Source organism: Purpureocillium takamizusanense, chromosome 6, assembly GCF_022605165.1.
Source record: "Purpureocillium takamizusanense chromosome 6, complete sequence".
NCBI lineage: Eukaryota > Fungi > Ascomycota > Sordariomycetes > Hypocreales > Ophiocordycipitaceae > Purpureocillium > Purpureocillium takamizusanense.
The window spans coordinates 2,590,635-2,605,653 of NC_063073.1; the positions used below are offsets into that span (position 1 = coordinate 2,590,635).

General features: G+C 59.5%; 7 protein-coding genes across 7 annotated transcripts; 4 read left to right on the forward strand and 3 right to left on the reverse strand.

Annotated features, from left to right (window-relative positions):
- Positions 1-2,164: 2,164 nt before the first annotated feature.
- On the forward strand, positions 2,165-2,965 carry JDV02_007283 (uncharacterized protein; the record flags this gene model as incomplete). Its single annotated transcript, XM_047988764.1, has 1 exon — positions 2,165-2,965. The coding sequence occupies one exon, from the start codon at positions 2,165-2,167 to the stop codon at positions 2,963-2,965; it is 801 nt and encodes a 266-aa protein (XP_047844762.1).
- Positions 2,966-3,210: 245 nt separating this feature from the next.
- JDV02_007284 (uncharacterized protein) lies at positions 3,211-5,061 on the reverse strand (the record flags this gene model as incomplete). The annotated part of the gene is made up of 1 exon (XM_047988765.1): positions 3,211-5,061. One exon carries the CDS (start codon positions 5,059-5,061, stop codon positions 3,211-3,213), a length of 1,851 nt encoding a protein of 616 aa, XP_047844763.1.
- Positions 5,062-5,275: 214 nt separating this feature from the next.
- On the reverse strand, positions 5,276-5,521 carry JDV02_007285 (uncharacterized protein; the record flags this gene model as incomplete). Its single annotated transcript, XM_047988766.1, has 1 exon — positions 5,276-5,521. One exon carries the CDS (start codon positions 5,519-5,521, stop codon positions 5,276-5,278), a length of 246 nt encoding a protein of 81 aa, XP_047844764.1.
- Positions 5,522-6,198: 677 nt separating this feature from the next.
- JDV02_007286 (uncharacterized protein) lies at positions 6,199-6,642 on the forward strand (the record flags this gene model as incomplete). The annotated part of the gene is made up of 1 exon (XM_047988767.1): positions 6,199-6,642. One exon carries the CDS (start codon positions 6,199-6,201, stop codon positions 6,640-6,642), a length of 444 nt encoding a protein of 147 aa, XP_047844765.1.
- A 2,491-nt stretch (positions 6,643-9,133) lies between these two features.
- JDV02_007287 (uncharacterized protein) lies at positions 9,134-9,757 on the forward strand (the record flags this gene model as incomplete). Its single annotated transcript, XM_047988768.1, has 1 exon — positions 9,134-9,757. The coding sequence occupies one exon, from the start codon at positions 9,134-9,136 to the stop codon at positions 9,755-9,757; it is 624 nt and encodes a 207-aa protein (XP_047844766.1).
- A 750-nt stretch (positions 9,758-10,507) lies between these two features.
- JDV02_007288 (uncharacterized protein) lies at positions 10,508-13,507 on the reverse strand. The gene is made up of 2 exons (XM_047988769.1): positions 12,544-13,507; positions 10,508-12,401 (listed from the first exon to the last, which is right to left on the reverse strand). The coding sequence occupies exons 1-2, from the start codon at positions 12,970-12,972 to the stop codon at positions 10,536-10,538; spliced, it is 2,295 nt and encodes a 764-aa protein (XP_047844767.1). The 5' UTR covers positions 12,973-13,507; the 3' UTR covers positions 10,508-10,535.
- Positions 13,508-14,444: 937 nt separating this feature from the next.
- STE18 (Guanine nucleotide-binding protein subunit gamma) lies at positions 14,445-14,868 on the forward strand (the record flags this gene model as incomplete). The annotated part of the gene is made up of 2 exons (XM_047988770.1): positions 14,445-14,617; positions 14,748-14,868. 2 exons carry the CDS (start codon positions 14,445-14,447, stop codon positions 14,866-14,868), a joined length of 294 nt encoding a protein of 97 aa, XP_047844768.1.
- Between the last annotated feature and the right edge of the window lie 151 nt (positions 14,869-15,019).

Here is a 15,019-nt window from a genome sequence, read left to right on the forward strand (position 1 = left end):
TTTGACGGACCGTCTACATTCTATGCCATGCACGAGAACGGCCTGGACATGCCGAAGTTACTACATAGCATCACACACTCTCCCGCTTCGTAAGATACATACGTACGATGGATCCGACAGTGTGCTGCAAAGGCCATACAGTGTCGTAGCTGCTTCGAAGCAGAGCAGAAGTCTGTCTTGTGTGTGTGTGTGTTTGGTATGGCCCGAAGACTGACACGGAGCACCTCCTGTTAGGCCGTCGCACCGTTGGCTCTGTTCAATAATACTACAGAGGAATCGAGCCATCTGCACGGTCCGGCACCGGTCATGTTTGGTGGGTGGCCTCCAATAATGATATCTGCCCATCACACCGCGCGCGCACCAACGGCCTTCCACATCGGTCGTGCAGCATGGAGGAGTCATCAGTAAGGTCTCTGCATGGTAGTATGAGTTAACCTGGCCAGGACAGCGCGCATTATCCGCCGCTGGTCTGCGCGCAGAACCCAACATGACTTGTTTACATGTACGGTACCTACGCTTTGTTGTCCCTCAGCCATGGCCTGATGCTGTTGTTCCAACATCAGGTGTCCGTGCTTTGGCTTACCGGACGCAGTTGAGATGTGATGGCAAGGGGACGACGCCCTGTGCGCCGCGCGTTTGTGTCATCAGCGGGGGCATCGTCTCCTTCGCCGTGTCTGAGTCCCCCGCCAAAATTGAGTTAGCATTGGGGTTTGTTGTCTGTAATAAGTTGTGCCCCAACGCTGTCGATAGGTTCTTCGCCAAACAAGCATATAGCCGGTGCAATCATGGGATGCTTGCGCTCCGTAAGCGGGAAAGATACACACGGTTGGCTGGGAATATTTCTAAACTGACAGTTCATTGTTGGTGAGTGCAGTTGTAGAGGACCCTACCGCAACATTGAATGGCCCATTGCACGATGCCACATCTAACTTATTACGCATGCTGTTGGTATATGCGTTCGGGATTGGCAGTGTAGCGCAATGCCTTCCTCTATGTCTCAGTAGCTCTTTGAGGAGGCCATTCTCTATCGTATAGTGTTAGTAAACTGACCGCGTTGACCATGGGCTCATTGATGTTTTGGTGGGATGGCCCCAGCCGAGTGTCTCTACAACTTTGAAGGATTCACTGTACCGTCACGATCAATCGTGGTCATGGCTCCCGTCGTCTTCGGAACACCCCGCTGCACTACGTCCACCTACCGGGCTTTGACTATACGCAGTATTAGAGAGACCGCGCATGACACAGCCACTCTTCCCGGTGTTTCTCAACTGGCCCCCATGTGCTCACCCTACATCGTGCGCCTGGAATGAGCGTGAGCCGCTGCCCCCCTCCGCGCCTCGGTCAGACGTCGTCCGTTCTAAGCATGTCCGTATGTAACATCCGCATGTATATATGCCGACGAGTGCAGCCGGGCTCACTCCGTAGTCACGCCGCTTCCCATGCCGGATGACCGACCTGCCCGAGCCAGGCACGATCGCCACATGCCGAAACCTGCGAGTCCTTGATGCAGTGCCGATCTGTGGTGTGTGTGTGTGTGTGTTTGCCGCCCGCCGAGGCGGCACAACATCTTCTTCTCCCTGTCGCCAAGGACGACGACGACGACCCAACGTCTTACACTGGTGACGGCGAAGCGCTCGTCGTGCTCGCGTGAACGCCTCACGGTCGACGAACATAACATATGAAATGACTGCAGAATGATTGATGAGAAAAAAAAAAAGGAAGGTGAATGTTTGCTTGCTCGGGGGGGCAAGGGCCAGGGGATCCACCTGCTTTTCTCTGCCGCTGCTGTCGAACACTTTTGCCCCGAGTTGAGGCCGATGACGGTTTGACGTGTCCCGACCAACGCACGCCTGGGACGTGCAATGCCGGGTGTGAAGAGAGAATGAATGAATGAATGACCCCGAGGTCACATCACAACCCGGGAGACCTCATGACATCGCAAATTGCTTCTTGCGAAAAGCGCAATCTCCATTACGAGTTCTCGTATGAACACGAGGTTGTGTGCCAGCGGGAAAGCGTGCGCTTGGCTGATATAAATGGCGAGGACGTCCTCGCCTCGAAAGACCGTTGCGAGAGCAAGAGACAAAGCGTTCTTGTATATAAGCACCCAAGAAAGTAAATACCGGTTCTCTTTTGCGACCTTGCTTGAAGATTTATAGCCGACATGAAGTACATTGCCCTCCTTGCCGGCCTCGCGAGCCTCGCAGCCGCCCTCCCGAGCCCACAGGCTGCCCACCAGCAGCTCAAGCGCGTCCACCGGCGCCATCTCTCCCACGGCGGCCGCGCCTCGAGCTTCAACCACAAAGACGACCGTGTCACGGCCGCGGGCCTCGGCATGCTCAAGACGACAAAGCACACGAGCTACTCGGACAACTGGGCCGGCGCCGTGCAGACGGACAGCGGCTTCACCAAGGTGGTCGGCACCATCACCGTGCCCAAGGTGTCGTCAGGAGGCGATGCGCACGCCGCGGCCGCGGCATGGGTCGGCATCGACGGCGACTCGTGCGACAGGGCGATCCTGCAGACGGGCATTGACTTTTACGCCGACGGGTCCTTCGACGCGTGGTACGAATGGATCCCCGATGGGTCGTTTGCGTTTTCGGACTTTGGCATGAGTGTGGGCGACAAGATCCGCATGATGGTCGAGGCCCGGTCGTCGACGTCGGGCGTCGCGACGTTGGAGAACTTGAGCACGGGGGCCAAGGCTTCGCATGACTTTACGAATCCCCCGTCGAAGCTGTGCGAGGAGAATGCCGAGTGGATCGTCGAGGACTTTGTCACCGACGGGAAACTTGTCCCCTTTGCCGACTTTGGATCCATTACCTTTACCGACGCGAGGGCTGAGGGCTCGTCTGGTACGGTCACGCCAGCGGGTGCCGAAATATACGACATCGTGGCCGATGACAAGGTCGTTACCGATTGCTCGACAAACGGTGATGATCTGACTTGCGACTACACCGGCTAATGGGTTGCCATTGGCATCAAGTTTTTATAAGTTGACCTATTTGCTATGGCAATAAAAGACCAAAACGAACATGATGTCGAGTGATACATACCGTGGCAAGTGAGGTGGTGGTGCTTTGACATGTAGCGTGACAAGATAGTCAGTCTAGCCTACTAACTCATGTTCTGTGCCCCTTCCCGAGGGCCTCCCCGCTAGACGAAAACGCATTGAATGCTCGACGCTGTGATGAATAGTCCAATACCCAACTACTCGACCCGGTTGCAGAAATGTGGCACCAGGTCGTGCGTGTTATCTCGACACCGCTTCCCAAACTCGTAGCACTCAGCGCAAATCAAGAAACAGCCCTCATCGCAATGCGGGCATTCCCACGACGTCGTTCCTAGCACGGTACACCTGGTACAGACTTCGCACCAGCACGAATCTTCCACCCACCTGACAGGGCTTTCGACCGTCTCGGCAGGGTCCTCGGCATCGCATCCCGTCTTTATAGCATGTTCCTTGACCATGGCCACGAGTTCGGCGTTGCCGCTTCTCTCCGCCCAGTACAACAAGCTGCGTCCAAACACATCGGTCGAGGCCATGTCGTAGTTGGCAGCGGCAAGTAATCTGCCAACAATGGCAACGTGGCCGTTTCGTGTTGCCGCAACTACCGCCGCCGTCCCATAGTCGTCCGCGACGTCCACAACGTCCGCCTTGTTCATGGCTCCAGCTAGCATGACATCAAGAACGTCCACGCTGTTCCTCATGGCCGCATGGAACGCCGCGGTCCTCCCATTGTTGTCCTTTTGGAAACAGTCCGTACCCGGGTGACCCATGAGGAACTGGACAAGGTCGGTGCGGTTGTTGTGGGCGGCGATGTGGAATGGGGTCCAACCGCTTCGATTACCCGTCATGGGATTGGCACCAGCCTGCACCAGCATCTTGGCGAGCTCAACATCCCCGTTTTCGGCCACAGCATGCAGGGCAGTCCATCCGCTGTGTGTATGTGCCTGGACATCGGAGCCATGGGCGAGAAGGGCCTCGACGACGTCCCGGTGGCCCCTATCCGCGGCAATAAGCAGAGCCGACCACCCCGCGTCATTGGTGGCGGTCACGTCGGCGCCATACTCGAGGAGCAACCTGACGACGGACGCGCGGTCTGCTCCGGCCGCCAGGCTCAGGGGTGTCCATCCGTGGTTACAGGGTGACATGACGTCGGCGCCGTGATCGAGAAGCAGCCCGACGATGTCGACATGCCCGCTGTCGGACGCGAGCGTCAGTGGCGTCCATCCGTTGCCGCAGGCGAGTGAAATATCGGTGCCCTTGCTTAGCAGCGCCTTGACAGCATCTGTCTTGCCCTTGTCGGCGGCCAACGTCAGGGGCGTCCACCCGTCCGCGGTTGCAAGGGCGGGGTCGGCGCCGTGCTCGATGAGGAGCTGCACAATCTCGCCGTGGCCCGAGTTGGCGGCCGAGTGCAGCGCTGTCCATCCGCGATCGGCGGCTGCCCGGACATCGGCGCCCCTCTCCAGGAGGAGCGTGACGGTGGCCGTGTGTCCATTACATGCCGCCGACTTGAGCGGCGTCCACCCAGTGTCGCTCCTGTGCTCCATGTCGGCACCCTTGTCAAGAAGATATCGAACGACGTCGACGTGACCCGAGTTGGCTGCCACGTTGAGCGGCGTCCAGCCCATGTAGCCTGCGTTGAGGTCGGCGCCGGCATCCATCAGAAGTTCGACGACCTTGGCGTGGCCTTGTCGCGCAGCGGCACCCAGAGACAGCCATTCGCCCTCGTCGGCCACGGAGACATCGGCGCCCTCCTCGAGCAGGAAGCGGACCACCGGGGCGTGACCGCCTTCGGCGGCGAGGGGCAGGAGGACGTGGTCGGCGAGGCGCACGCCCGCGACGACGGCTCGCACCAGAGTCTCGAGGCGTCCATGTTTGGCAGCCCAGACGAGAGCGGAGCCCTCGTGGTACTGTGCATTTTGTCGGTACAGATCGTTGATGAGGAGGTGGTATAGTCGACTGTTGCAGCGGAGGAGGGCATCGAGGTCGGCGTCGGCGTCGAGGAACCAGGCGATGGCTGCCAGCAGCTCGTTGGCCAGGTCTAGCAGCGGCATCTTGAACAAGGCCAGGCGGGCGGGCGTGATGGGGGTCGGCACACTGGCTGGCCCGGCCAGGCGCAGGTGGTTTGAGACGTGTTCTCCACGAAGTACGGATGACAGAGATTTGGCGGGCAGCTGATCTGGCGCCGGCGTGAGGTCAGACGTCGGCAAAGGTCATCATCGTCACTGGTTCGGGCGTTGTGGGGTTGGGCGTAGGGACCAGAATTGACTAGTACGCTGTGCGTTTGGTTGGGTGGTGCTTGTTGGAGCTTGGTTGCTCAAACGTGTGGCAGTCGTTGTCGACGTCGTCGTCGTCGTCGTCGTCGTCTTCGAGGCGGCGATCCACTTGGATGGGTGAAGGGATGGAGAAGGCGGTATCTGTCGGCGAGACGTAGGTGTCGATGCCGATGCTGGTGAGGGCCGGGTTTTGGAGGTTTGGCTCGTGATGCGTCCTCGGTCGAGAAAGACACAGCATTGGATAGGTAAGCCACGCACCGTAACGCACCGTAACAGGCGTAATTTACCTGCCGTAGTAATATGTAACCTTCGGAGGCCGAACAGGTGCCTACCGAGCCTACCTTGGGGCAAGTGGGCCCATCGCCAGCGCCTTCCCTAAGCCTGGGTGCCCTCCCCTCCATGGGCGCAGGCAGGCAAGGCAGGTAACACACATGACCCGCCTCATTGAGAGCGGGCATCAACACCTCAGGCAGCGATGGAATCGCCCACCGCCTCCTTTGCTGCTGGGCAGCCATCCGTCCATGGATTTTCTGGACTCGGGTTGGATTTGTACAGCTCCCATCCATGACCAAAGCTCTCCTTCTTGAGCCCGCAATGACAAACGCTCATCCCCAACGCGGCCGGGCGAGGCCAGCAAAGGTGCCATCATCGTCTCGCAACCTCATTCCTTTGCGAACTCGCCATGGCTGCCACGACCGCCACCCGTCTCGATATCGGCGGCGCCGTCTTCGAGCAGCGCCCGGCTCTCGCATCCGATTCCCTCCCTCGATCGTCCTTACGCTGTAGGGCCTATGGAACCCAACGACTGGTCCTCGTGTCCCTAAAGCCGGCTCATCCTCTACTTGCCCGTTCATCATGACCACGTAGAGGCAGCCATCGACGGCTTCTTCATCCGATGAAGCTGCCTTGGGACGTATGCCGCCGGCAAACCCCATTATGCGGCCCGAAAACGATTTCGCCACCGGCTGGTTGGGTCTGGAATCAGAACCGGAACGAGAGCATCGAGAAAGTAGCCGCGACAAACGGGACCTGGCATTTTGTCCGATCACACAGACAATGCGACTCTGCATTGGGTTTGACGGAATCCCGGCCGTACCTCCTCATCAGCACGCCAGCAGAGCGTCCGCCACCGACACTGTTACCAGCACTCGCTATAACCAACCACACAAGTACGGTATTTTGGGCGCCCCGAGCCGGAGAGATGACAATACGCAGCGTTGGGCCCAGGCCTCTCTAACGGCATTATCTGGGTCTCTCGCCTGGTTTTTTCCGCGACTCAACAATGGCATCTTCAACCTTGGACAGCTAGCACCTTGGGTAGACTTTCGGGAGGACCATCACCATCCCACAACCTTGTGATCAAAACGTTTGATGCAAAGTCCCGGGGATCGAAATCCCCCTCCCAAGGCACTCGCCTTCTCGTCGCACTTTGCTGTCGGGGGTAGGACGCCTGCCCTCCGCTTGGAGGGAGAACCCGACATACGCGACAGCGACGCCAATGTGGGACGGAACAGCGCGGGTGCCAACTTCTCCAGCCCCCAATCACCGTGTGGCGGAGTCTGTCTCCTTGGCTAGATAGGCGCGACCGCAGCAATGCAGCCCAGCTATGCGGACATGCAGTGCCTAGACACCCTCTTGCCCACTTGGGCGAGAAAGAAGGCCCGTACCGTTGCATTGCATCCGGCGAGTCGCAAACCAGGTTTCGGAGTACTATCGACTTGTCCAAACCACGATCGGCCAGGCTACCAGCAGCCAAGCAACCAGCAGCCAAGGACAAGCACCCAGCAGCGAAAGCAACAGCAATGCAGACGTCATTCGTTCCCAACACGATGTCTCATATCGGTCCAAACAATGACCCCTCTGGTGTTGAGGGGCATCCGTCGCAGAGACAACATTCGGTTTGCTGCCGACATGCCTGACAGGTATTTTCCATCGAGCCAGGAAGCCAGCTCTCGGAAGTCGACGCCGCTCCCGTGTTATTGTCACCCTACGTCATCAAGAGCTGCTTTAGGAGCTGGTCGACGGCGCGTGCAGACCGGTCTGCCGCGGTCGTATCCAACCACGGCGTCCAAAGGGCGAGTCGTGGAAGGGGGCGTCGCGCCGCGTGATTCGGCGCCCCCCAAAGCCCATACGACGTCAATGGCCTTTGAAGGCGTGAATCCTGCCGCTCGCTTCGACTGCTTCATTGGCCGTCTCAAGACGAAAATGCAAGTTTCGGAACGGGCTCGGTGGTCCAAGTACAGTTGTCGGCGCGGACTGGGGCGGCGGGCGACTACGTTCACATGCCTGGTTGGCCATGGCATTGTCCATGGCGACGGCTTCAACATCGCAGACCCGAGGGTTTGCTCGTTTTTTTTTTGCAGAATGATCCAGGGGCGCCAGCTCAGCTTCCGATCGATTGGGTTCTGCCAGAGCGCTGGTTCAAACTCCTGACAGGTTCTGGCTTCATGCTCAGCAAGTAACAATCTGGTACAGATGTCGAGACTGGGCGCCTGGCTGAACCATCTCGCTGACGAGCATCACAGGCCCGCTTATTTGGTGCTCACCCATGGGCCTGGGCCACCCAACCACGATTCTCGCAGTCCCCACGGTTGAGTTGAGCGGATGCCGGGCCCTCGCCGATCGATCTCGGCTTGCCTGGTTGAGAAGGCTCCAAAAGGACAAATGTCGCCCCGAGAGTGCGCAGCCACTTGAACGCGTCGCGGGCGATTGGCTTGCCAAGGAACAGCAGCCTTGGTGCGGGTGACTTGCAGGCTATGCGTCCCGTTGATGAGCAGATATCCAATGGAAGGCGATCCAGCAAAGGTCGAAAATGGCGCAACTTCTGCAACGGACCAGGCGTCGGCGGTTCGCGACGTCTCATCAGCCTCGCTCTAGGCTGCCACGCCCCGTAAATACAGCGCGGCTTGATGGGTATGCGTTGGACGCTAGCCACCGTTCGGGAAAGGAAGAGTGCCGCCTACGACGCAAAGCGAGAGATGCTGTGTCCGGAGGACTTGCGCCTTCGGCCTGGACCGTCGCTCTCCGAGGGGACATGTTTGGCACGAATGGCCGGCGAGCTCGCCTTCACGGGCCATCTTGACCCAAAGCCACGACAATCCGGGGCCAATGGGCTCTTCAGGTGTCTCGGCGGTGCTGACCCAGCTCGACGCGTACACGCGGGACACACGGAAGGCATCGGGACGGGGGGCGAGCGGGGGAGGGGCGCGCTACGGAAGCGGTGGAGTGGAGTCGCTCGGCGTCGTGGACAACCTTGAACGGAACGGACCTATGGCCTGGCTCCTGGTGGTGTCGTCCCGGCGCCGTTGCTCCACAACGGAACGGGGGCCTGGGTCGATATGTCGACATCCCTGGATGGCTGGGTGGATGGCATGGATGGGCGAGGAGAGGCAGTGATGAGCGTGACATCATGTCTCCTCCGATGCCGTCGCCAGGCCAGGAACCCCCCTGGACCTATAAAGGACGGACGCGAGCTGCTCGTCATCAATCAACCCCCTGCCTGGTCAGATTGAGTGTTACCCCCGTGTTGCACGAGATTTGCTGCAAGTCCACCCTCCAAGGAAAATCACGAGTTCCGAGTTCCTGGCACCCGGTCCCCGAGCACGCGTACACAAACAAGGCACCTCCTTGACCCCCTTTCTGGTCTTTCAACAGAGACTCAAATACTCGTTTTGCTCACCCATTCCCCCCGCCCGCTCACCCGTCCTCCGTCGCTCTCAGTCTTCACACTCTTCCTTTCCTAAGCATCATCATCAACCGCTCCCCCGATACCCCCTACCCCCGCGCACTTCCCCCTTCCACAGACACACACAAACACAAACACAAACCAACACGTCAAATAACCGTCACCATGTCTCAGCTCGCCCGTGCCTACGCTCTGAATGATGTCTCGGCGACCCGGTCCTTGTACGACGAATGGGCCAGCACCTACGACAAGGAAATGGCCGAGGCCACTCAAGACTATGTCGGCCCTGCCCTCGCCAGCGCCTACACCCTCAAGTGCCTCGGCGTGGACAACATCTCCAAAGCCCGGATCCTCGACGCCGGCTGCGGCACTGGGCTCGTCGGAGTGCACCTCGCCAAGCTAGGCGCCAAGAACATCGATGGCATCGACCTGAGCCCCGGAATGCTGGACATTGCCCGTCGAGCTGGCGTTTACCAGGAGCTCGAGACGGCGGACCTCACCAAACCGCTGTCTCACAAGGATGGCCATTATCAAGCCGTGGTCTGCATCGGTACGTTTACGCAGGGCCATGTCGGGCCGTCAGCGTTTGACGAGTTCGTCCGCGTTGTGGAAAAGGGCGGCTACGTCGTCGCCACAGTCCTCGGCAGCATCTGGGCCAGCGGTGGGTATGAAGCCAAGGTCGCTTCGCTGGCCGAAGACGCACAGGTCAAGGTCCTCAGCGCCGAGCTCGAGGACTACCGTCGCGGTGCGGGCGTGCAGGCGTACATGGTCGTGCTCCAGGTGCTGTGAAGAAGAGTTGCATGAGTTTGCCTCCCGGTCCCCCACCATTGTTGTCCTTTGAGGCTCCGGCGATGTGTTGGTGCCGTGACGGAATCACTACGACTTGCTCGACATGTCTGCTCCCCCCGGCAACGGCGGATATACCGCTCGCGACTTTGCGCCCCATCATCTCGTTGCTCGTCATGAAGTGATGAATGACTGAAACGTGCATCAATCCTGCGCATGGAACAGACACGCCGCCGGGCCTGTGAGCGAGAAAATTGCGCGACTGACGCGCAAATGTGTTTTCTCTTGGCTGGATCATGACGGGGGAATTCGCGGGAGAACCGACAGCTACAGTCCTTACCTTGCTGCCACACTTTGCGGCACAGAATTACATCACACACATGGTGCCACGTGCCTCGTTTCTGCTCTCGTCGTAGACTTATCCCGCCAGGATTCCCGGACTTACCGGACTACATGTAGGCCTGTCCCATGTCACGGTGGCATCGAGCGACAGATTTGTAGCAGCAGGCTGTCGGGTCTTTCTTCACGTCGTGTCCATGTAGATCGTTGTTGCGTGACTTGATCGCGCAGGGGCAATATAAAGTATACCAATTCTGCAGCACGCAAATACTGAAATGCATCTGACACGTCAAAACGCAATAAGTCTAGCAAATAGGCTCAGTCGCCGAGGTATAGACTGCTCATACATTCATGGTACATGAAGCCATATGCGTCTCTTACTTACAGTGACCCCGCCCCCCCGTCCCCTCTGACGCCTGTGTCGAGACGGCGGGTGCTACTACTAGGAGGCGCAACTCGTCGTCAACACGGCGGGTGCTGCTACTAGCAGGCGCAACATGTCGTCGACCCAGGACTTGACATCTCTCTCCCTGATGCGCTCGTATAAGGCCTCGTGCACCTCGCGGCGCCGCTCCGCCGACATGGTGAGCGCCTCATTGATGCGCTCCGCCACGCCGGCCACGTCCCACGGGTTGATGTGCAGGGCCTCGTCCAGAGTGCTCGCCGTGCCGCTGAACTCGGAGATGATGAGCTGTCCGTGCGGCATGCTGCTGCTGCCGCCGCCATCATGGTTTTCGTCGTTGCCATGGTCATCGTCATGGTCGTCATCACCATCATCATGACGCCGCTGCTGGCAGACCACGTACTCGAGCCCCGTGGTGCTCATGCCCTCGCGCGCGCTGGTGATGAGCGCCGCGTCGCTCACGCGCAGCAGCGCAAAGTACTCGTCGTGGGAGAGGTTCTTCTGCGCGTGCATGCTCACGGGCGCGAAGCCCAGGGAGCCGTGGGCCTGGTTGACGGCGCTGACGAGCTCGTTGACCCGGTGGGTGTACTTGGCCTCGTCGGCGTCTTGTTGGTCGGCGTGTTCGGCGGCGACGGCGGCGGGGCGGCTGTGCGTCTGCACGAGGACGACGTTGTCTTTCCACTCCTCGGGGTGGGTGTCGAGGAATCGCGCAAAGGCTTGGAGTTTCTTGTCGACGCCGCCGAGGCTGTCGGGGGGGTCGCAGCCGAAGATGAGTTTCCTGCTCTGGCCGTAGAGTGATCGTAGTTCTTTGCATTTGGCGTCGACGTCGGCGGTGAAGGCTAGGGACGTGACGCTTTCGACGTCGATGCCCTGCGGGAGCACGGCGATGGCGACGGTTCTCCTCCTCCCTTGTTCGCCTTCGCCTTTGCCTTTGTTGGGGGGGATGACGATGCGCTCGCTCGTGGCGTCGTCGAGGCCGAGGATGCGGGCGCACGAGTTGGCAAAGTGCTGCGCGTAGTGCCGCGCCTGGAAGGCGACGACGTCGGCGCCCAGCATGCCCTCGAGGATTTCCGCCCGTCGATGCAGGCAGCGCACGAGCTCGCTGGTCGGGAACGGGGACGCCAGGTAAAAGGACACTTTGATGTGTGGCATGCGCTGGCGCAGCAGCGCGGGGACGAGGGCGAGGTGGTAGTCGTGCACCATGACGACTGTATCATCATCATTTTCATTGTCATCGTCGTCGATGTCGTTGTCGCCGCCGTGGTGGTGTTGGTGTTGGCGTTGCTGGTACTCGCAACATATCTTGTCGGCAAAGGCCTCGTTCATGCGGCGGTAGTCGTCCCAGCGCTCGTCTTCTTGCCGGCCGGCGGTGGGCGTGCGCTGCTTGTAGTGGAAGAGGGCGAACATGTCGTGCTCGGCGAAGGCGCGCCAGCGGGATTGCCTGTCGAGCTTGATGCTTCCGCCGTTGCCGCCGTCGCCGTCCGAGGTCACGCCACCTCCATCACCTCCTCCATCGTCGTCGTCGTCGTCGTCGTTGTTGTTGTTGTTGTCATCATCGGTGAGCCAGATGGGGATCGTGCGCACGGGGTCGTTGTACAGGATATCCTCGAGCTGCTTCGCTTCACGGCGCGATATAATCGTCTCGGCGCTGGTGGTGGTGGTGGTGGTGGTGGTGGTGGTGGTCGTCGTCGTCTCCCCCTCGGGTTTGACTCGAGCTGTGCCTGCCGGCGGCGGAACAGGCGATGCATTGTTGATGGGCGACGGAGAAGCCGCCTTGTAGGAGGCCTGGTCCTGGACAATCTCTCCCGTCCAGGCGATGACGGTGTGCTCGACCGGACATTGGTCCGAGGAGAGGTAGGCGAAGGAGTTGAGCAGCGTGGAACGATGGCCGCGATCTTTTATCTTCTGCTCTTCAAGTCAGCCACGCAAAACTGCACAAGAAGAGAGAGAAGACAAAGAAGTCCTTGAACGTTGGTGAGATGGTGTGGGTGTATGTATGTATGTATGTATGTATGTCTGTATGTACAGTATACGCGCATGTGCTCACCCACTGTCCGTCCTTGTCGTACTGCACCACCTGCGGCACGGTCAAGGTCGCAGATATAACCCGCTTGGGAAGCGAGGAGGGGGGGCCGCCATCATCATCACCCTGCTGCTGCTGCTGTCGACGACGGTGTGACACGCCATGATTGCCGGCCGTGAGATGATCCGGCGTGCGCTGCCGACGTGTGCCAGCGGCGACGACGGCCGCCGCTTCTTGTTGTTGCTGCTGCACCGGAAAGTAGCCGCCCTGCGCGTGCAATCGGTCCGGCTTTTCTGTATGCCGCAACCGTCGCCGCTGTTGCCGGTCGCTGTAGGTGTCTCGGCGGATGTCTGGCGTCACGGGGACGTTGACGACCGACTTGCGCTCCTGAGGCGGGAGATGCGATTCGTCGTCGTCGCCGCCCCCAGGTGTCTTTGCCTGCTGGTCGGCCATGATGGTAACGGGATGATGCCTCGAGAGCTTTCTTCTGCCTGTTTAGTAGCGGCTATCCGAAGAGGAAGGGAGGGCAGAGATCCTGAGGGGAGGAGATGCCAATGGTAAGAGAGCGAACGAAAGAGTATAAAAAAACGCTTCATGATATGTCGCCGGCTGTGTGTGCCTTGAGGCATTCAGGAACGAATATATTGGTTCCTGATTGCATCGCGGCCTTTTGTTGTTTGTTCTGCCGTGGGTGGCGGCGTGGACAGACAGCACAGCGCATTCTGACATCACTGAAGAGTAACACGCGATATTTGTCGCGGGGGGTTCCTTGGTCACGGCGATTATTGCCCCATTCTTGACCTTGACTTGTTGGCCAAACAATTCTTTCAAACACTTCGTTCGTCAGTCCAGCGCAATGCACTGCACGCCAGAGGCCATCACCCTGTCGCTGCACGTCATCACGCCCTGCCCGCCCTTACACAGGGATGATTGATGAGAGAGAGCTGCTGCACGGTGAAGATGCCGGGGCAATGATGAGGCAAGTCCGCGAAGCAACACTAGGTTCATCTGCCTCGAGAGACAGAGGGACAGCCTCAATACGACGCCGACCGTTGGTTCAGCCGTAGCTTTGGTCTGGTGTCGCTTGAATGTAGGCAAGCTTTGATCTGGGGGCACACAGTTGATACGAAGTACGAATGTACGCGTTGTCTATGTTGCCCGATGGTGCGGCGGCGGCGGCGGCGGCGGCGCAAGTCAGCCATCGCCTGACAAGTCACAATTCAGACAAACCTGGTTGCTTGCTCGCGGGCTCTGTCCTGTCCGTGTGCTATGTACTATGTTACCTACCTACTGCTGCACGAGATGAGGCTGGCTCCCACTACTACCCTCCCCCCCTCCACCCGGCCTCCAGTCAGGAATGTCATCACAGCGCCCGGGCTGTAAGGGCCTTGTATGCCCCAATCGCGGCTTTCGGCGCCGGGGTCAGCTGAAGCCAGCCCCGGGGCTGATGAGCTGGGCTGGGCTGTCCCGGCCCCGTTGGTGAGAAGCGCCCGCCAGCCAGATGAGTGATGGTACTGTTACGACTCTGAGGTGCTGCTGGATGAGCGGATGGGCAAAGACTTGAATTGGCACTTTCCCCCGCCGCATCAGCTCATGTGCCTTTTTTTTTCTTTTTGCTCTCTCGCTTTCCATCCTCGACATCGAGAACGCCCGTGCTGCGTGCCTCCCTCCTTGTCTCTACAGCTGACGATAGTACTAGAACAACAAGTTTCACCAGCGACCCGCCCGCCGCGCCAGACTCTCTGTTTCTGTCTGACAGCAGCTGCTCTCTCCCCCATCTCATCTACTGGGCCAAGTGGAGTGACGGACTGCGCTCGGCGGTCGCAAAATGACCATTGCCCCGTCCCCCTGAAGCATTGAACGTCCGGACAGAGCGCTCGCCAAACCCGCCCGCCGACGCCGACGCCGACGCCAACGCCGCAGCCATGGCCGAGTGCAGGCCCGCGGCGTACCTAAACGGGACCCGGCAGAAGCGCGACGTGCCGTTGTCGAGAGAGGCCAGGGCGCAGCTGCAGTTGAAGCGCATCGAGAAGATCAACCTCCGCCAGCAGGAGGAGCTGGGCAGGGAGCGCGTGCCCGTCAGTGTAGCCGCTATGAGGTATGTACGTACGAATGAAGGAAGCACTGTTGTTTGGCCCCTGTGGTGGTGCGTATGGGAAGCATTGCCGCAATCAAGCACGATTATTATTGCGCTGACCCCCCGCTGACCCACGTCTCGTATGTATCAGCATCGTCAAGTACTGCAGCGAAACAAAGGACTACATGGTGCCGTCGGCCTGGGGCAGGATCCCGCGGGACGAGGATCCGTACGCGACGAAGCAATCCAACGGGTGCTGCACCGCCATGTAGGAAGGAAAGATGGAGGCGGGCGGCGATGGGATTGAAGGGGGGCCTCGGCCATGTGCCACAACTCACTCCTTGGCAGCGCGCTGCTAACTAACGTTACTGCCTCGGCTCGCCGCAAGACTACCGCAAGCACTCGGAGCCACCCAGCTGGTGG